Below are 23,350 nucleotides of genomic sequence, written 5' to 3' on the forward strand. Positions count from 1 at the left end.
AATAATATTACATAGTAGTATATAAACTATAAATAGTACAGTGGGTCAATAAGTGTCTTTTACATCAACATCGTTAGTATCATCATCATCATCGTCGTCGTCTTTGTCAAAAAGTCTCCGTTTCACACGGTGTTTTCTCGAAAAAGGGCGAGGTTGTCGCTCGGTTAGCATTCACGACCGGAAATTGCAAAGTAATTCCGGATATTACCGCATTAGCTTGCCGCGAAGCTTACTTCATCCTACTTCCTACTTCCTACTTCCTTGCACCCTCCCCGGTGGAGGGTGAAACATTTTAAGCGCCACCACTGTATACTTTATTATCACCGCGAACTGGTTAAGAGGCGAAAAATAAACAAGAGAAGGAAAATTGAAATTAAAATGAAAAAGGACGAGAAAAATTTATATATATATATATATATATATATATATATATATACTCTATCCTTTACTAAGAAAGTCGGAATGTGTGATATCTTGTGGAGAAAAGTAGGTTAGGAAATTTAGCGATGGCACCGACTGAATGATAAGGGTTTTCTAAGGATTGAAAGACGAGAAGCATTCGATTTGAGCATAAATCTTTCCTCAGAAGCAAGATGGAAAATTCTGAGGGTTGAGGGAAATCGGAAAATTCTACTGGTCAAGGGAAATAAAAAGATTGTAGAGATTTTCCATAAATATCGGTTTTTTCAATTTTACTTGCAACGCTTTTATTAATATTTTAAGTTAATTTTGTTGCGCTAGTTAGGCAGATTTATATAACAATCAATAATTTGTAATTCAATGATGATTTTATTAGGCATCGATATTTTTGTTTATGTATAAAAAGTCATAGCACCCTTAATCTATATTGGAGCTAAAGATAATTTAAATTCTAGATACTTGCATATATCTATTTTGTGACAAATTATTGATATCCTAATAAATGTACTTGCGTTTTAAAACATTTAGAGCAATTTTTTTCCAAGTGGTTGCAAGTGGTATTTTATAAGAATGCAGTAAGAATCGAGTAAGAATTTTTAGGAATCCGCTTAGAATCTAATAAGAAAATTTGAGAACCAAGATATAATCTAATAGGAATAATGTTGGAAACCAATTATAATCGAGTTAGAATCTGGGTAGAATTTAATAATAATCTAATAAAATCTATTAAGAATCTAGTAAGAACATGTATTTAGCTTCATTTTTTATTATTTTCTTTTCTTATTTTTTGTTTACTTTTTTTAGCGTTTCATTTGTAATACTATTGACCTAAATATTTCTATTTCACAAATCGATATTTACGACTCGTTTTTATTTAAGATCCGTTTAATGTAAAAATTAATTTCGATAATTATCTATTATTAAATGTAACGGAAACACATTAACAATGACCTGAATTATTAATGACAAAATCAATAGTGACATAAATAATATTTTATCGTATGGTAATAATTATTTTATTAGAGAAAATTGATATTAGAATATATGATGAGGCTTTAAAATAATTATATGTACTTTTTTAATTTGTAAATTTAATTTGTAATTAGAATTATTTAAAAAGCGTTCAAATGGTGGATTCCTCAAAAAAAAAAATACTTTGATAGAACAATGTTAATCAGAAAGCTTTTTTTCGATATATATTAAGCAAATTTGATTTTTTTTTAGGTTCATTGATTTAGCCATTATTTATCCTACTAGTTAAATTTTAACCATGTGTCCTTTACATTTAATCCGGCCCTGTCCTTAAAAATTCCTTAGTGTGAGAATCGCTCCTCCATCGCGAATCAATAAAAACTCTACGTGGCGGTGGAGAGTTTGTCTTTTTTCCCTTATTTTCCCTCATTTTTTCTTTTTTTGTACAAGGGGTCCCCTGTATCATTTAAATCACATCTCTTCAAATATATAAATATAGGAAAATCAGCGATAATGGGGTAGTATATAAAGTCAATATATATATAGTACGTGTGTCCGCAATGTACTCCTAAACTACTGAACCGATTTTAATTTTTTTTGTCTCAATTTGTGCATTTATATGAAACTTAGGTTATAGGTGGTAATAAAAATTTGGGTTCGTATTTGAAGTATTAAAATTTTAGGATTTTCGATTAATTTTGACAGTTGTAATTGTTCGTAGAAACTTCGAGATAAATTGATTTATGATTTGTACGTGTCAGGATGTTTGACCGCAATGTACTCCTAAACTACTGAACCGATTTTAATTTTTTTTGGCTTAATTTGTGCATTTATATCCAACTTAGGTTATAGATGGTAATAAAAATGTGGGTTGATATTTGAAGTATTAGAATTTTAGAAATTTCGATTAATTTTGACAGTTGTAAATTTGGATACTTCGAGATAAATTGATTTTTGATTTATGTTTATATAGGAAAATGAGCGATAATGGGGTAGTGTATAAAATAAATATATATTGTACGTGTGTCCGCAATGTACTCCTAAATTACTGAACCGATTTTAAATTTAGGTTATAGGCGGTAATAAAAATTTGTGTTCATATTTGAAGTATTTAAATTTTAGAAATTTCGATTAATTTTGACAGTTTTAAATGTGGAAAATTCGAGATAAAATGCAATGTGCTCCTAAAGTACTGAACCGATTTTGGATTTTTTTGGCTCAATTTGTGCATTTATATCTAATTTAGGTTATAGGTGGTAATTAAAATTTGGGTTCATTTTTGTAGTATTAAAATTTTAGAAATTTCGATTAATTTTGACAGTACGAAAACAAAAAGGTTGTCAATATTTTTGGCAACTTTGAAGTAAATTAAGATTTATGATTTACATTTGATTTGCTTACTGCAATGGAATAAAAATCTTATATTTAAATAATAAAATAAAAAAAATATAAAAATAGGAATAAAATAATAAAATTGGGAATCATTCTAAATTTCTTATGAACTACAAATTTTGTAAATAAAAAAAACTATTTATGCTATATTAAAAATTCTAAAAGTATTATCTTTTAGTTTTGTAGAAAGTTTTATCACGATTATAATTTATCATTATTATTATTTTTGATTGGAATTTTTATAATTATAAATAATTTTTATCGTTGTGTTTGTGTTTTTTTTTAAAGAATTTATTAGATATTGTATTCGCGATAATTTTATACGACATATTTTTTATATGCATTTTTAGGATGTTTAGAAAGATTGTTTGCAGATTAAATTGTTTTCAAATAGTTTCTCGAAAATGAATTGTATTTTTTATTTACAAATTTTTCGTTGTTTTGGAGATATGGAATGCCCATCTCTGCAAGAAATGCTGAAATAAATAAACTGAAAAATATATATACAATTGTATACTTTATAATTATTGCAAATATTACATATATTCACTTGAAAGACATTATGAAGTAAAACTAAAATTAAAGTAATAAATTAATTAAATTAAATTAGACATTACAAAATTAAATTAAATAATATTATCAAGTTTCATTAATTGAACATTTCTAATATTTTTTTTTAAATAAAAAAATGTAATAACTCACATGTTTTATTGCGAAAATAAAATACTAAAAAAAAATAAGAATAAAAAATATTACTATTTTTATTAATACACATACATAAAAAATATAATAATAAACAATAATACATCAATTTTATATATAATTTTTTATTTAGCAAAATTCCGCTTTAGCATTAAATTTCATGTAATAAAATTATTTTTATTAGAACAATACGGATACAATTTTTGATATTTTAATATAATCGATGTAATTTTTATTAGATATTTTATTATGATGTGATAGAAAAAATAATAAACATTTCGGTGCAGTATTTTGTTCAATATTAAAAAAAAGAGTAATTATTACAATTAACTTTATAATTTGGATAAGATTTATTTATCTTATTATAATTTATTATGAGAAATAGGTCAAAATATTGTTCTATTATCGAAATTATTTTTCCCACAAAACAGTAGCCGGTATCATATAAAATAAAAGAAGTAAAATACAAAAGATGTATTTTTGAGATATTCAAATGTAATGTATGTGCATAAATATATGTATATACATATACGAGTATGTATGTACATTTTGTCGGATATTACAAATAGAAAAGACAAAACGACTGAATTTATTTCAATACAATGTGGGAAATCTAATTTTACATTCAGAGAAATATATATATATATATATATATATATATATATATATATATATATATATATATATACAACACAAAATATATATGTGTGTGTGAAGATATATTTTGTTAAATTTGTCGAGCATTTTTTGGATAAATATTAGTCAAAATCTAAAAAAATAAACCAACAAGACTATAACATTCTCTTGTTATATTAGGATACAATCGTTTTTATTATTATTATTGTTTTTTCATGAATTTTTTTGCATATTATTTATTTAGTTTTAATTTCTATAGTTAACTTGATTACCACTGAATGAAGGCTAAGATGCTAGCCAAAACGTATGAATTTTAAATAAATAAATTTCTAAGAACTGTCATACTAATTTTATTTAAGTAACGCCCGACTTTTCAACTCAAATTAAATATATTATATCAGCATCAAATTCAAGACTATTCAAAAAAATATGTATATAGGTATTTATAACAATAATAGTAATAATAATAATACAACAAATTTAAATCTGCAACTAACCAGAAATTATCAAGCAACTGTATCGAAGACAAATCAAATGTTTTATCACAGTTTAAGATTAATTCAATTAATTGTAATGAATCGATTAATGTTTCAATTTTGACCATAAAATTTGAAAAATCTAAGACTTATAAAATTTTATTTATTAATACATCTTAAATTGCAAAGATCAAATTTTTCTCAAAAACTAATATTTTGATAATAAATTACAACAGATGAATATTTTAAAAAAGGTATAATATTGTATTACTTTTATTCCTGTGTACTGATGTTTTTTAATCTTAAATTTGATTTTAATTCTATTATTAGTATGTTTATAAATGACGAAGGGAAGAAATGGATGGATGTATACTTTTTGTATATTTTTTATAATACTTATACTGGTTGTTGTATTGTTCATTATCACCATATTGTTGTAACTTTTAACCTCTTTCGTATTCTTTGCGATTGCGATGGGTATCTTCACTTTGTATTGCACACAAACAGAATCCAGATCCAGATCTGATTAATACATTATATGTATACAGACAGGGGAGGAAAACGATATATATATATATATATATATATATATATATATATAATATACTAGCCCAAATCTACACAAAAGAATCCCTAAACATAAAAATAATTCAAAAAATAAGAATCAGTATAAAACAATGCTCGCAGAACACATCAATAACTTTTAGCATTGATTTCCTAAACGCGAGTATATTACATTTTGAAACCATTATATTTAAGAGAAGATTTAGTGACGGTTGTCTAATATCGTTAAACAATAAAGCAATCGACAAGAGACTTGAAAGCTATTTGCTCTGTAATGATTACAAAATATTCCTCGACAATTTTTCTAACAACACTATTACTGATCGAAGCCTTTTTTATTACTTATCCGAAATCATATGTTTTTACCAGATTACATATTCTTTAGAAAATCTTTGTAAACACATTCATTCAGCGTTCAGACTTCAACAATTATGTACACAAATTTAGTTTTTTAACTCAACAGTATTAATCCATCGTATGAGTATGTGCACATTCATAAAAGATGTTTTATGTTATTTGTTATGAACGTTTCGACCTTAAGTATGTGCCATCATTCAGTGTTTGTAAAGGAATAAAACAAATAAGGATGATGAAAATAAAATTAATTTTTTATTGTGTTTTGTTTTCAAATTCCCGAAGAATAATTTTATGTTTTAGTCAAAAAATTCTAATTTTTAATTTCTCGGTTGAGAAGTTTATCATCAAAAAAATCCGATTTGCTAATTTTATGTTTTCTCGACGTTTCAAGCCATTCTGAATCGAATGAGAAAAAATTTGAAAAAAGTATGTACATGTGATGAACCGAATTCAAAACCGATTTCAAAAATTTAAAAGCCAATCCATGAACCTCGATGAGGACTATCGTTTCTCAGTTTTGTGCGACGATCTGCCCAGTCGTTTCTTTGTAATTTGGAAAAAAGTGTTAAACCTTTCGTCCACATTTAAGCTCATACTACCGAACCGATTTTAAAAAATCAAAAACTGTTCGAAAGATATTAGTTGGGAATGATGCTGATGAGCCGTTTTCTTGTAATTAACTGTTGAAAAAAAAAATTAAGCCGATTTTTATGGATCTTTTTATGGCGATATATATCATGGTCTTATGGAACTTACTGAAATATTACGGCCTTAGGACAAGTAGTTTAATTTTAAAAAATCATCAAAGTTCGAGAAAATGAGTAGTTTTTTTGACGTTTGTTAAAATTAAAATTAGACGATTCATTTGGTATAACGAGAGAGTACTTGGTCTTAATGAACATACTGAGCCATTAAAGTCCTATGGAAACTGGTTCAATTATAAAAATGGTTGATTTGTGAAAATTTGCTTTTAGAAAATACTCCGTGTTAACGTGTTCGTTCTTTTTCAATTATGTGTAATAAATCCACTCATAAATTAATTTATTTTTTATCGATTAACTCGATTATTTACACATGTCGGGAAGTTCATGTAATTTGTCTCAAGGCAAAATACCAATACAAACTAGTTTACTATTTAGTTTTCCTCCCCTGTGCGAGTCCGACTCCTGTAACATGCACAAGCGCCGTGAATAATAATAATATGTACCTACAAAGAGAGAGAGAAACGGGTTCGCAATTCGCATCTCTTACCAACACTCTTATTGTATGTATTATTTCACCTCGCTTTTGTATCTTTAATATAACACAATACTACATACAATACATACAATACCATACATATACAATACCTATGTATAGTTATATGTATACATAAACTGTAGTAACTCTTTATTTTATTCGTTTCGTACATTTTTAGATGTGTCTGTTTGTTCTGTTCTATTTTTCATTGGCCGCTCGTTTTATTTATCGATGGGTAATAGATCGATGTATATATACCATATATATATATATATATATATATATATATACATCATGCAAAAACAACTGTTTTTATCATAAATGGATCAAAAGTCTAATTTTACACTTTCTACAGTTTTAATAGTTTTACAGTTTAATGAAGTAAGATTCTGCAAAACGTCCTTTGATTTTTTTTCAATATATATATATATATATATATATATATATATATATATATATTACATCTGTTCCAATAATATTTTAACAATTTTAAAAGACTATTTTTGCAACATGTCGCATAGAAAAAAAATGATTTGGCGAGAACTAATTGGATTTTTTGCAATTTATCCAGCGTTAACAATCACTGGATCATTTCGAGAGAGCAAACAGGGGATTTCATTTAAAAAAATAAATAAACACTCTAATACAGAACCGAAATGGTATAAAAAAATGAATTTTTAAATTATTAAATTTATTTGTAAAAACTTTTGTTTAAATTGGATTTAGTTTTTCTGTATATCTGTATGACTGGGTGATCATTTTTTTTAAATATATATATAAAGTAAACCTGTGGAAATAATATAAAAGTATTTGTAAGATAAAATTAGTTTAAGATACCTGGATTTTTTATTAGTTTTATCAAAATATTTATGTTTTTCCAAGTTGTGCCACTTTATTTTTAAGCGTTTATTTTTCTTTTGTACCTTTTAACTTCCAAACCACTCGATTAATATTATTGGTGTATTTGGCAAATTTGTTCAAAATTAAATAATCTACAGAATTGTCTTGTATAATTATGCTCTACAGCAACTCGGTTTACTCTAAAACGCAATTTAAAACGTATTAAGTGTACAACTTTGCTTCCGCCGTTATTATAATGATCTTGTATTGGAAAAACGGCGGGAGCACAGTTGTATTCCACCAAATATTGAAGTAAATTTTGAAACACTCTGTTTTTAAGTGCTTATTTGTTGTTTTGTATCTTATAACTTCCAAGCCATTCGATTAATATTATTGGTGTATTCGACGAATTTGTTCAAAATTAAATAATCTACAGAATTGTCTTATATATTTACACTCTTCAGCGATTCGGTGTACTCCAAAACGCAATTGAAAACATATTAAATGTACAACTTTGCTTCCGCCGTTATTGCAAAGAAATTGTATTGTAAAAACGGCGGAAGCAAAGTTGTACATTGCCTATTTTGAAGCGATCTGTTTTCAAGTGCTTTTTTGTTGTTTTGTAGCTTATAACTTTCAAGCCATTCGATTAATATTATCGGTGTGTTTGACAAATTTGTACAGAATTAAATAATCTACAAAATTGTTTTATATAAATACACTCTACAGCAACTCGGTTTACTCTAAAACGCAATTGAAAACATATCAGGTGTACAACTTTGCTTCCGCCTTTATTGTAACGAAATTGTATTGGAAAAACGGCGGGAGCAAAGTTGTATTCAACCTAATTTTAAAATATATTTTAAAGCGCTCTGTTTTTAAGTGCTCTTTTGTTGTTTGCTTGTAACTTTCAAGCCATTCGATTAATATTATTGGTGTATTAGACAAATTTGTACAGAATTAAATAATCAACAAAATTGCTTTATATAATTATGCCCTACAGCAACTCGGTATACTTTAAAACACATTTCAAAAATAATCACGAGTACAACTTTGCTTCCGCCTTTATTATAAAGACTTTGTATAGTAAACACGGCGGAAGCAAAGTTGTATTCTAATTTTTGGTATTAATATTGTTATAATTTATGAGGTTGAATTTACCAATTTTTAGTAAGCTCTTCAGGATGCACCGTTTGTATTACTAGCTTGATAACTGGGTTAGTTTTTAGTATATTTTTATAAAAAAAATTTTTTTTCAAATCCCAAAAAAATAATGAAAAAAATTTATAATTTTCAAAAAATATTTCAAAAACAGTTATACAAAGTATGAGAATTTTTTTGAGAGCTACCATAGTTTTTGCAAAAATTATTTAAGAAAATAACTGTAAAATTATCCAAAAACTTGATAATAAATAGTTTATAAAGTTTTGCTTTACATTGGAACATTATTTTATATATGTGTGATTTTTTACTAATTTTACAAGAAAATTAAATAAATAAATAAATTATACATGGTATAATTTATTTTGTCAAAATTTTCTTCATTAAAAAATGCAATCTTATAATTTCCTCAATCTTATTATTTTTTTATTAATTTATTTTACTAATTTAAATATAAATATATACAAAAAAAAATCATTCAATCAACAATGGTTTATATTTGTTGATTGAATGATTTTTTTCGTACCAAATATATAAATTGTGTTTGAGGGCTTGAAAGGATTTTACAAATATGTTTATGGATTTTATTTATTCAAATGTATCCCAAATCCATCCCTGTCAAACTAATATTATATATCCAATGCAATAATATTGACACTATATTGTAACACGCATTTATGAAAAAAATAATAAAAACAACAGTCCGGAGATTAAATTAATATTTGCATACGTGATATCCCATTGGAAGTAATTCGATCTGTTTTTATTTTAAAACATATCTCTACACATTTATAATATATATATATATATATATATATATATATATTAAAATTAAAATGCCATAGCCATCGATGAACAATATTAAAAATTCACTTTGTAATTGCACTGTTTCGAATTGAAAATAAAAACACAAAAAAATATGATGAATGGATGAACACTTTGAAATTGATATGTGCTTTTAAAAATTGTTTTACACGAAAAAATAATACAAAGTTGAATTATTAAAAATGTAGGAAATAAAATATAAATATGTTTCGATAAAAATTGTAAAAAGAATCAAATCGAAGGTAAAAGAAATTCAAGTTTGGTAAAGGGCTCAAAATAAAATTTTTGAGGAATCGATGAATATATTTTGAATTTATTTATTTTGGAAATTGTTTTTGATTTTTTTTAGTAAATTTTAATATAAGCAATTTTAATAATTTTATAATTTAAAATATCACGACTTACCACCAAGAGTGTTCCAAAAATCCCTAAAAAATCTATCAAGTGATTAACGGACGGGGCGTCCATTAACCACAAATAATGTCTAAAAATGTGTATAATTGACATTTTTAAACTAATATTATATATTTATATTATCCGGTTAATCGTATATTTAATATAAATAACCACTATATTTAATTTTGACTAAAATTCTCAATATATCAGTTGATTTTCGGTGTCCCATCTAAAACCGGTACGTCTGACTCTCCCGCAACCCGAAACAAAGGGTAGATCAAGGTTAAAGTCAAAATCAGCGTACCGGTTTTACGTGGGACACTCGATATTAACTGATATATTGAGAGTTTTGGTCAAAACTTTTTACAGTTGTATTTATATGTTTATACTTAATTTTTATAAATTTTTATACATTTTTATTCCAAAAATCTGACTGGTGTTTTAAGCCTTTTATCAAATTTTGTACTTATGTGTTTTTCTTAAATATTTTGTATGATTTGTGTGAGTCAAACAAAACCTTTGAACGTAAGGATCTGTTATCAATTTTTTTTTTATTAAGTTGTCGTTCTAATTGTTATATTTACAATTAAAAATCAATATATATTTCACAAATTTATCTATTATTTATGTATTTTGTTTATTTTGTCTTTTATGTTTTTTTTACTATTTTTATGTTTTGTTCTCAGTTTCGGGCTCGAAACGTTTGGAATTTTTATCAAATTTTTTAAGCATAACTTTGATTTTTCTATTTATTATTTTAAGAATGTCTGTTTAAATATATTTTATTATTAACAATAATATTATACTATTTTTTCTCAGGGTCCGCCTGCACAGCCTCCTCTAAAATTTACGATCTCGGACACTTTGGAAAGGATCAAAGAGGAGTTCAACTTCCTGCAGGCGCAATACCACACGTGAGTAGTTCTCGTGTTAAAATTTAAAAATAGAAATAGACATAGAGACTCATATATATATATATATATATAACTATTGTAGAGATAGGAGGTCAATATGAGATAAATAGTGAATGTTTCAATATGGGCATTTATTGAGATATTACGTGTATTTATTTTTAACCAAAATTTTCAAAAAACATTAAAAAAATTACTAAATTAATTACTAAATTACTAAAATTACTAAAAAAAAAATACTAAATTACTAATAAAATACGATTTTTTCGTAACTAAAAATACATTTGATGTTTGTTGGAGGAGGAATTTTAAATACGGGTTCAAAAATGATGAGATCTCAGATGTATATGATAATAAAACGTGAAATAATTTTGATTATTATTATAAAATTAGTGTGCAATATTTATTAGTATCACATTCCACTAAATTTTTCAAATTTTTAATCTAGTATGTAAAATTACTAATAAGAAACTGAATGTATAAAATTTAAACAAATTGTAATACAAAATCAGTTTTTCAGTCCATTACAAGTGTTAACATTTGTTTTTTAACTTGATATTGTAAATAAATATCAATCACTTACTTTTATTTATTTCACCAAAGTATAATTTATAGCTTTTTTAAAATTTCTCTGTTTTTTAGATTAAAAATGGAGTGTGAAAAATTAGCAAATGAAAAGACTGAAATGCAACGGCATTATGTAATGGTGAGTAAATCTTGAAAATATTTTTTTAATTTAAATTTGTGAATTAGGGTTCACCGTAGCTCGATGGTGAGAGCTTTTGTCTTGCCATCGAGATTAAATAGTCTTCTCGACCAACCTGATATCAAACAGTAGTATAAATGAAAAAATAAATTAACAATATCTGGTTTTTCTTGAAAATATTATTTTAAATATGTTTTCAAGTGAAAATAGCCCTAACTTGGCATTTCTGAATGAAATTAAAAAATATATTAAGGTATATAAATAACATATCTAAAACAAACAACTATCTGACTTTGTTCAGTAAAACTTCCAGCTAAATTATAATAGTAGAAATGTGTTTTATGCTGTTTTTCAAAAAAATGTCATCTGGTTTTTTTATCCCATGGTAGGGATAAATTGGGACGATCTAGGTCCAACATCTTATTTTTAATTTTGAAGGGATTTTACGAAATATTAGCTACATTATTCAACCAATGCAAAATATAAATTTCATGGGTACATTTTTACTGTATATAACCTTGATCTAGTATTTTGCCAAAATTTACCTTTTGTAAAATTGTTTTTTTAACTTACTTTATTTTTTTATTTGCTACTTTTTATTTTTTACATCTTTGCCAAGGTAAAAGTTCAGTTGGTATTTTTTATCCTATCCATGTGCAAGGTATAAAAAAAAACTGTTAAATCTAACTTAAAATTAACAATACACTTTATAAAATAATTAAATAACGTGTACTTGGAAATTAAATTATGGTCTCGTAAACTAAACAACAGTGCTCACGACCAAAAAAACTAACAACGATAGAAAAGACTTTTATTATGTACTCTAAACTTTGCCGATAGCGACGTTGTAAAAAATCAATTTGACAGCTGGTTATACATCTTTTGTCCTCTACTTTCAAATATTATAAAAAAATAAAAAATTAGTAGTATAAATAAATAAATAAAAAAATAACAATATCTGTTTTTTTGAAGAAATTATTTTAAATATGTTTTCAAGTAAAAATAGCCCTGATAAAGGTTATGTAAAAAAAACTGTTGAATCTAACTTAAAATTAACAATACTTCTTATAAAATAATTAAACAACGTGTACTTGAAAATTATATTCAGGTCTCGTAAACTAAACAACAGTGCTCACGACTACAAAAACTAACAAAGAAAGAAAATACTTTTATTGTGTTTTCTAAACTTTGCCGATAGAGACGCTATAAAAAATCAATGTGACGGCTGGTTATACAAACTTTTGCCCTCTACTTTCAAATATTATAAAAAATAAAAAAAATTTATCTTTACTCTATTTTACACAGTTTTATTTCCATCATCCAATAGTTTCCACAATTTCCATTCAATTTTTTTTAAATTTTCCGCGAATCATTTACCGTAATTTCCTGCACCGGCGCACGCCTTTTACCGATCCATCATGTTAACAAGAGAGGCCTCGTACAAAACACGCAAAGAAAATAATTATTACAAAAAATATATAAGAAACCAAAAGCAAAGCAAATGTGTTCGCGATATGTAGGTAATATAATGGCTATTATTTATTATTTTTCTCTAAGAAATCATCGTTCGTTCTCTAATTGTTCGAATGCGCTGATTGCTCCACCGTAATTGCTACATAATCATCACCTTTACTCTACTCGGTGAATAATAATGGTAAAGGAATCAGACTTATAATAATCTGATTTTTAATATTAGAATATAAAAATTTAAAAGTACGTATTATATTAATTTACTAGAAAACCCGACGAACTCCGTTTCGCCACCAGATGATTTCGTGAGAAAGATGAAGAAATTTTTTGTTTGTTTTATATTTGAAAAGGAAAAATTTGATTTTATTGCACAACAGTAATGAATTTATTTCGATTACAAAAATGAAGTGTTTTTTCGTTGAAAGGAAAACCCGACTTATTTTTATATATAAGTAGATAGTATGTATGTATTTTTCCTTTGGACTCTTGTTGTATCCCTTGAACAATTATAAGTTGTATAAATAGACGACAATAAAACAGCAATTTTTTTGTTCTTTTTGAAGCGTTAAAACTTTCTCATTAGCAGTTGTTAATTATATAATTAAAAAACGTGGCGACATTTTGTTTGCTAGAGAGGAATTTAAAAAGAGAGCTTGTAGAAATTTAAACACAAAAAAAATTAATAGTTGTTGCAATTTTTACTAACTATTTTTGCGATATATACTAAAATTTGTTCTTTAGTTTGTTATGTTTTACTTATTGTTTAAGTAAATTATTTCGGGTAAAAATACCCGTTCCGGGTATTGAGGGTATTTTAACCCGTTTTAATGTCATTAATCGATTTAAAAAATATTATATTGAAAAAGTTATCTGGTAGTTTTGGTTTAGATTCAATTGATTTTGTTTAATAAAACACTAATTAATTACACAAAAAATGAAGTTTTTTCGTTTTTTGGTTTTTGTTGTTTTACTTATTGTTTAAGTAAATTTTTTCGTGTAACGGTAAATACCCGTAAAAAATACCCGTTCCGGGTATTGAGGGTATTTTAACCCGTTTTAATGTCATTAATCGATTTAAATATTATATTGAAAAAGTTAGCTGGTAGTTTTGGTTTAGATTAATTGATTTTGTTTAATAAAACACTAATGTTACACAAAAATGATTTTTTTTCGTTTTTGGCTTTTGTTGTTTTACTTATTGATTAAGTAAATTTCGATTAAGTATTTCGGGTAACGGGTAAAAATACCCTTAAATATTAAAAATAACTTTGATATTGAAATTTTAAATAAAATTACATGATAGCATTGGAATAACTTTCTTTTTTATTGCTTAAATTAAACTAAATATTTTTACTCTTTACTCAAATCAAAAACATTCAAATTTAAAAGCACATTTTATTCCCGAAATTTTTGGTCGATACTTCAGGCAATTTACTGCATTTGTTCCATTATTCTCTAGTATTTTCAGTAACTCCACATTATTTTCAGACATTCTAATTTCCAAAAATTCACATATCAGTTTGACCTGTGTATTTTACACAAAATTTACCTATTTTCCACCAACGCCCCTACTATACGTTGCTCGTTAATTAAAATGATTAATCGCTTTTGATCTAATGATAACATTATAAATAATCGTCCACATGACCCTATTGAAAACAATACTAATCGTACTCATACTAATAGTCATACCTGGTACAATGCAATTGTTTTTCGAAAACTGTTATAAACGCGAATCATCGTAGTTCACACGACTAAATAATTCACTTTATCATTCACTCTCTAATTCACTCTAATTCACTCTAATTCACTATCATTCACGAGAGACGATGTCACAATATCGGTTTTTGCGGTCGGAATTATTTCTATGGGATAATAATAATAAATGTATTGTTATTTTGCCTAACATTGTTTTTTATCGATGGGAATTAATATTTAAAGTGGTATTTTGTTTAAAAATTTATATACTTGAAATATATTGTTATTAATAATAATAACAATAAAATAAGACACTTAAATTTGTTAAAATATCATAAAATAACCAAAAATTTGTTACACAAAATAATTATGTTGTAAAAGTATTGTAAAGATTATTAAAATACTTGTTGAATTTTTAAAAAAATACTTGCAACAAACAAACTAGTTATATTTAAAAATAATTAAAATTAACTAAATATAAATAATTTTATAGTAAATAAATTAAATAATAAATAAGTGAGTAATAAAATAACTAATGACTAATTAAATTATATTCAACCTATAAAATATTGATTTTTTTATTTTTACATTTTGGTAATTTGTTATGACTGAACTAATATTTAGAAATGAAAATAGGGACTCTACTGGCGAGTAAACTGAATAAATCAAACTCTATAAATCAAAATAGAAGTCTTTTGATGAAAAAACTATATTTGGAAATGAAAATAGGGACTCTACTGACGAGCAAACTGAATCACAATATTAATAAATACAAATAAAATTTTGCTTACAAATAAAATGGATTAGAGATTAAATAGAATTTCAAACTTTACTAAAACAATTGGAACTGTACTGACGTAAAAAATTATAGAGAACAAAGGAAAAAGAACTCTACCGACTAACAAAATAGATTCAAAAAAGACGTTACTGACGAATAATCCAATCTCAATTTTTTGAAAGTACAAAAAACTCTGCTACCTAACAAAATAGATTTTGAGAGGGAAAAGCGGACTCTACTGAGGAGCAAACTAAATTTAAAACTTAATGAATACAAATAAAATTCTACTGACAAATAAAATGGATTGACAAATAAAAAAATCTCAAACTTTGCTCAAATAAATGGAACTCTACTAACATAAAAAACGACAGAGGACAAATTAAATAGAACTTCAAATTCTAAAATTCAAAAATAAAGACTCTACTGACGAACAATATAATTCTCAATTTTTTTAAAGTAAAAGGAACTCTATTGATTTTGAGAAGTAAAAATGACTATACTTACAAGCAAATTGAATCTCGAACTCTATAAACAAATATATTGACGAACAAGCAAGATTTAGAGAGGACTCTACTGACGAGCAAACATAATAAATAGAAATCAATATTTACAATCGTTTATAAATTTATGTGAATAAATTAAATTTATGTTGACTTTGGGTAAATTTAGTAGACGAGTTAAAAATTAGGTGTTATTTGAAGACAAATTTCTACAAACTAATTGAAATTACAACTTTGAAACATAATACTTGACACAAATGTGTTCTCTAGTGTGTCGTTAACATATCTAATAATTTATTAAGACTTTGGAAATAGTTTACAATGAGTTCTAACATTTTTGTTCATTTTATTATAATAATTACTATTTGATGCATTTCAATATGCATACAAATACTCAAATTGACAAAAAACTTGAGAATCAAAATCAATTTTGTAATTATTTTTGAAGAGAAAATATAGAATTCTTTGAATATGTTTATTTTTATATGAAAATATACTTTATATATGAAATCAGAACAAATCTTTATGTATAATATTTTCACAAAATAATAATACCTCACATTCTTTTATTATTTCCTTTTCGAAAATTAATTATACATCAGGTAGTTTGATTAGAATACTATTACTTTTACACAATTATAAAATCAAAATTATATGAAAGTTATAATATAATACTTAATATTTTTTAGCTGGTTGTATACCATTGAAAGAGCTCATTCACGGACAAACATTATCGTATACAGAATATATAATACAAAACAGCATTATATTGAGACATATAGCTGGAAAGTCCTAAAAGTGCCTGTGAGACGAGAAAAAAAAAACACTTCTTTTCGATCCAAATCTTTGTATTAGTAAAAAAAATTTCAAGCAAATATCTGCACATGTTAACAGATTTAGTGCCAGTTTAGGGAAGTCGGATATGACAAATCTTGTGAGACAACTCCACTCGTTTTCACTCCGAGGGAGGAGTTGTATCGGAGTGATAACTCCAGAGTGAGTTACCCATCTCTTGTATATACTGTCACGAATCCCTTTTATTTATTGTGAAACCCTTTTATTTATTATTTACTACCCTTGATTCATGCCCTAATTTACTATTGTTGTTACATTCGCGGTCTTTCTACACCCTTATCGTGACGTCGCGATCCTGTAAGAAACTGATTACTTTAAAACTACTAATGAAAAGGCGTTTGTTCGTTACTTAATTAACAAACCTATATTTAAACATAACAATCCCTTAATCTAAAACATTTCTTATTCTAACATGCAACTTATTCTAGACTTATCTTTAACCACGGCGCAACCAGTGTCCATCACATGTCCATACATCGGGCCCGATTCACATAAATCACTTAACCATCACCTTTAGGTATTTTCACTAAGTCTACTTTCTGTTTGGGGACAGTCTCCGAACGCTGTCCCCCCATGATGTCCTCTAATCTCACATTCAATACATTTTATTAACACTTTCGTGCGCTGGACCGCACGTTTGTCGACACTGAGGCCACGCCGGCAACTCTCAACCCCGACTACCTCAAGACTACGACTATATCTAGACTACCACGCAATGCAGACAACCACTCAGCCTGCGGACACATTCCTCATCAGGGACATGGATTACACGCATAGGGAGAGGGGTAGTAATGTGTTATTTTACATCCGTGTGCGGGTCCTCACCCACACATTCGTAACACTACCCCACCTCCTCTAAAGATCGCCCTCGATCTTTCAAAACTCCATCCCTGGTGCTGCACCAGCTTTCTCTGCTCCGGAACCTAGGTGGTGCACTCCAATATCAGTCTGCTCCCCGGATAAAACATCGATGGCGCATTCCCACTTGTCCGATCTGCGGTCTGCTCTTATCCCGTAGGCTCAGACTTTCCTAAATCCGGCATAGCATCTGCACAGGCGTCGACCTCTAGCACCCTGATACACAATTCGGGTCGCGATGTTTCAGTAATGTAGTTGTACACGCGTTCAATTTTTTTTCTTGCACTGTTACACAAAATTACTTCACAACAGATTTCAACCAAAAGTAAGATTACATTAACAGTTTAGTGTATTTGTCCAAAAAGTGTCATAACAAACAAAAAAAAAAACATCACTTAGTCCACTTTACTTATTCACTGTTTGTTAAAACTTTGATCTAACCTTATTGCTTTTATTACTACCTACATAAACTACATTCAAATATAATAACAAAATCGATCAAAGTTAATTAAACATATCAAATTTAATGAAAAAAAAATATTCGAACTTATCAAGTATTAAAAATTATCAAACATTATAAAAGTAAATAACATAAAAACACTCAGAAAATGAACATAAACTTATCTACACTTAGCACTTACTTCTATAAAATTTAAAAAAAATAACACTATCTCATAATATTTTTATCAACAGCTTTTTAATCTATTCTAACAATAGATTCTAAAACTTAAAATAATGACATTATAACTACAACAAATTTACATTTAACATAAACATTTGGCTTGAGTAAAACATAAACGCATTTGTTTCTTACCAACAATGTTTACTTAACAATGCAAAAACAGAAAACACACAACAAAAGAAAAGCATTGCAAGAGTAAGACTAAGAGCGAGAATAAGAACAATAAAACTCAAATTGAACAAGTAATTAAAACACTCTACATATTATTTTAAAATTCGGGAATTGCTGACTGTTTTGAATTTGGCGGTCCCATCTCTATTAACGTACAACGCAAACATAAACGTAATTTACTTTTACCCTAGTCTAACTATTTCTATTACTATTAAACCGTGTACAGCAAGTGCGCTTCTCAATATAAAAACAAGAAGTGAGTCGTCGGAATGCTTGTTTCCCCGGTGTTCCTAGGCTCCAAACGGTGCTAGATGCCCATAGCACCTTGCCTATCCAATAAAAGACCTGAAGCAGCATCGCGCCCGCTTATAATTTCAGAAGGAAATTACCATCAGCAATAAAAACCAAACAACACACAACGTCGCGCGACGCTTACTGAAGGCGGAAGCTTTTGAGCAGGCATCGGGAGCGGATATCTGCTCAAAAACCTCACATTAGCGGCAGTACAATGTGGTAAAAAGTACCGGCTCTAGCGTGAAATCCACAAAATTTCACTAAAATACATATATCATAACACAAACAACCAAAGCTTCCAAATGGATAGCGTGATAGCAATCAGCTTGTATGTGTTGTATCACGCTTCAACGGTCTCACTCAGAGCACCAGAACCCTCGCTGGGGGTGCTCCCACAGCCCAAATCCATATCCCCATGCTGTGAGATCAAAAACCAATTCATAATCAATAACCATAACACAACAACAAAACACCAGCCCGGGCGATCTTTCCCCAAAACCGTAAAACCCCAAATTTTTCCAAAAATCGCAAAACCCAATTCTATTCTCAATTTACTTTTTCTAAACACCCCGAGTATAACCCACATACATTATATCAAACACAAAACAACAATCATTTTAAAATTTACATTCACTCAAATCTTGCATTAAAATCTAAAACATTTTCATTTAAAACGAGGGAAAAATCAAAATACACTTATCTCTTATACTTAGCTGGCCAGCTGACATTCATAAAAATATGCATACTCACACACAATTTCTCAATTCCCGACTGAACTAAACAACCACTTTCACAACCAAATCAAAATATTCATCTATTCATGTTAATAATCGTCTATTAACCCCCAATTTTCTCTTTTCGCGTCGTATTCCTTCATACGCGAATTATTTCCTTTATTTCCTTTATTTCCTTGAATCCCTCACAAGGACATCTTTTTTTTCTCAACATCTTTTTCCCCAATATCATTTTATCCCAACATTATTCTCAACGGTTATAAAGTATCGCCCAGTGCTCTCTGAGTGATGGAAAAGAAACACCAAAGTACAAACCAACGCCTCTGCACTTGCTGTTAAACCGCCCTATTCTGTCTCTATCTTCTAATTATTCATAACATTCTTTATTCAAAATCCTATTCGTAATTTTTTTTCTCTTTTTCTTCATTTTGAGCATACTTCTTTTATGACACTATGATCTAAAATCTAAATTATTAATTTTCTATTTATAAAACTGCATTTTCCAATCTCTAACAACAATATATTCTTAATATAATTCGTCTGATCGCGCCTGCATAGCAAAAACCAATTTATAAATGTTATTTTTTTTTTTCTAAGATGACTTTACATAATCGAAGGGAAACTGTTGTAATAAATAGACACGATAATTAATAAAAACAACAACAACAAAATAAACTCATACGCATTGTTATTTAAAATTATAGCAATATGCAAATTATCAAATTATTCAATAGTACTTAAACTATGAGCTATTCTGTAACTCATTTTTTTTTATCTTTATTTTGTAAACCATCTCGCTCATAAAACTTGCTAACTCCGCATTTACTTTTTTTTTTTTGACCTATATATTCTATCTAAATACTATTCTTAACTCTATTATATCTGGGCGCGCATGAATTGTCGAAAATAACAAAGTCTATAAACAAGTAATTTATTTTATATAATAAATCTCGTAAAAGAACAAACAACCTGTGTAATAAATAACAATTCTGCCAAAAGGTGTCATACAGACATTATAAAACATTTGGAAACCGAATCGAGCATTGGATTACAAAAAAAAAGAACAACTATTAAATAATCTAACTATTTCACCTATGTGTTATACGGTAACTCGTCATTTTTTTTTTTTATTTTTCTTCTCGCTTTACTTTCACTTTGCAAACTATCTCTTTCCTAAATCCTAGCGACTTATGCATTCTTCCTTTTCGCTTATTAGGCTTTTTGCATTTCTTATACCTCCCTCTAGTTCTACTTGCATTTCTATTTGTCCCTTTGTCGCATTGCATTCGTCTTCCCTTACGTGTTGTACACGCCCCTTTTTACGCATCTCTAACAGTTCCGTCTCAACTAGACCGTACTCGTTTGTAAATTTATCTAACTAAATTTTACTACGTATCTATTATCTTATAATTACTATGATCCTACCACATTATTATTATCCTTAATCCTTTATTCCTATCTACCTTATCTATATTTGACTAAACATGTGACTGCCGTCTTGTTGCGCTAATGGAATAATTGCAAAATAACATAACCGGTTGAATGAAAGGGACGAGAAACCTATGATTTTTAAACCAAAGAAAATAAAATTTATTCGACGTTTCCTTTAACCATCTTTTCTACCGCGAAAACTAAATATCAATCATTAGTACTACAACAAACAATCTAACAATAATTAAAAAAAATTAATAATAAAAACAGCATCAAAATAATTTTTTAAAAGTAACAACCATAAAAAAAAACTATCAAATATAAAAATTAAATTTCTAATCCCATTTCACTATTGGCAGTATGAGCCGTATCAACCTTGATGTCAGTGGGCTCGACTGATTACAATTAAATCGGAGTGGCTAAGTCCGCTCTAATTGAAAATCACCAAAGACATCCTGATCAATTCAAATGCATATCGAAAATCGGTGTCACCAAGAGCTTTCGCACTGAATTATATACAAGCTATCCAGGCGGTGGTGATCGACCTAACAAAAATTTGCCACAATTCAAATCCCTGTAAGCCGTTGTTTTCGACGCATTCCCAAACAAATATTCGGCACCTCATATGCACGGAGGCGAATAACTCCGCAATTCTCAAAACTGCTCTAAATTTTGAGATAAAACAAATCATAATAAAAATACTCTAACGCAATAGCGCAAACAAAACTAAACTGAAAAAGAAATTCGCTCGTATTTTACAAACAGCCACATGTATTCGAAAATGATTGTAAATCCCTGACTCAACAAAAAAAACATATATATATATATATACAAAGGCATCTTCCCTAATTTTAAAATATTTTTTACATTACACTTAAAACTATCTACGCAACTCAAAAATCTAGTACTTAAACCAAGAAAAAAAAAGCTTTTAGCCTGGCGTTGACATATAGAGACCATAAGATCGCAACACGAGAACGATGTCTGGACATTTTCGAACTCACATATACTAGCCACCCGCGTTGTGGCGCCTTAAAAACGTAGGGATGAAATGTTTACACAAAAAAAAGCACTAAAAATTATCCCGCTGCGTCACTTAAATGTCTGTGACTTGAGATCGAATTCGAAGAGAAAATAACTTCGACGATATCTTACCCTTGCAATATGATATTTTAAAATAATTTTCTTTAAAATATTTACGACTATATATATAAAAAAAAAATAAACTCTACTCACAAGAACGATTTCCATGAAACAACACTTAACTGTATAACATAACTTAATGTATCTGGCAATCATCATAAATTTTTATGTATTAGTGTTTACGAAAATGATTATGAATAACACAATACACTAAACAATTTCAATAATGTTCGTATAAACAAAAATTCTAAATCTGTATAGAACAATATTTTTCTATACACTAATTATAATAATTTCGAATTTAAAATTTATATTCTAATAATCTTAATTTAAAATGATGGTAATTATAATTAACCTAGGAAACACGTATCTAATAGTACACGAACAAAAGCCTTTCCCAAAAATCGAAATAAAACAAACCGCGCGACTGAACAAAAGAAACATTAACGAACAAAAATACAAATACAATAAATAGATTCAGCATTTCAAAATTATTATAAAACAACCTTTAAATTTTACAATTAAATAGATTTTCAAAATCCACAAATCAAAATTCTAACAATTACTTGAACTACTTGATTATTCGTTTTTGCGCCAACCAATTTCGCAAATTACGTTTACATTAACCCCAACATACATAGAAAACCCCTTTGATCACACAACAACATTTCAATTTATATATACCGCTAAACATTATTTCAAATTGCACTATGTTTTCATAATTTTAAGTGTTCCAACAATCTTCTGTACACTCAACTATGATAACCAAGAGTTCAACAAATTTCATAAATACCAATTTAATAATAACGCGTAATCAAGAAATGCCGAATCTTCGCGAAAAAACAAATCGAAACCCGAAATTGATCAATAACAAAATAACAAAAAAAATAAAACGAGGAAACTGTAAACTTACACGCAAGGAAAAATAACCGCGAATGAACCAACAATAAAATTGTTTTACCGAGATCGTAATAATGCCGTCGATGGTGGATCAAATGATTACCAAAACAAATTAATACTTTTTAATCATTTGATCGTTAAACCAACGAAAAGCATATCCGGCGCTAGTCCACCATTTTGTCACGAATCCCTTTTTATTTATTGTGAAACCCTTTTATTTATTATTTACTACCCTTGAT

General features: G+C 27.6%; 1 protein-coding gene across 2 annotated transcripts in view; it reads left to right on the forward strand.

Moving 5' to 3' along the window:
* LOC113365657 (protein groucho-like) overlaps window positions 1–23,350 on the forward strand; it is a gene marked incomplete at its 3' end in the record, with an annotated part of 113,531 nt that overhangs the window by 28,542 nt on the left and 61,639 nt on the right. For both annotated transcript variants that reach the window (XM_026607168.1, XM_026607169.1), the window contains 2 exon segments: window positions 10,800–10,894; window positions 11,534–11,597. In XM_026607168.1, coding sequence (XP_026462953.1) covers window positions 10,800–10,894; window positions 11,534–11,597 — 159 coding nt within the window.

This window comes from Ctenocephalides felis, unplaced genomic scaffold (genome assembly GCF_003426905.1).
Source record: "Ctenocephalides felis isolate EL2017-DRISC unplaced genomic scaffold, ASM342690v1 CF-g0.4_SCAFFOLD_01170, whole genome shotgun sequence".
In the NCBI taxonomy this organism is placed as follows: domain Eukaryota; kingdom Metazoa; phylum Arthropoda; class Insecta; order Siphonaptera; family Pulicidae; genus Ctenocephalides; species Ctenocephalides felis.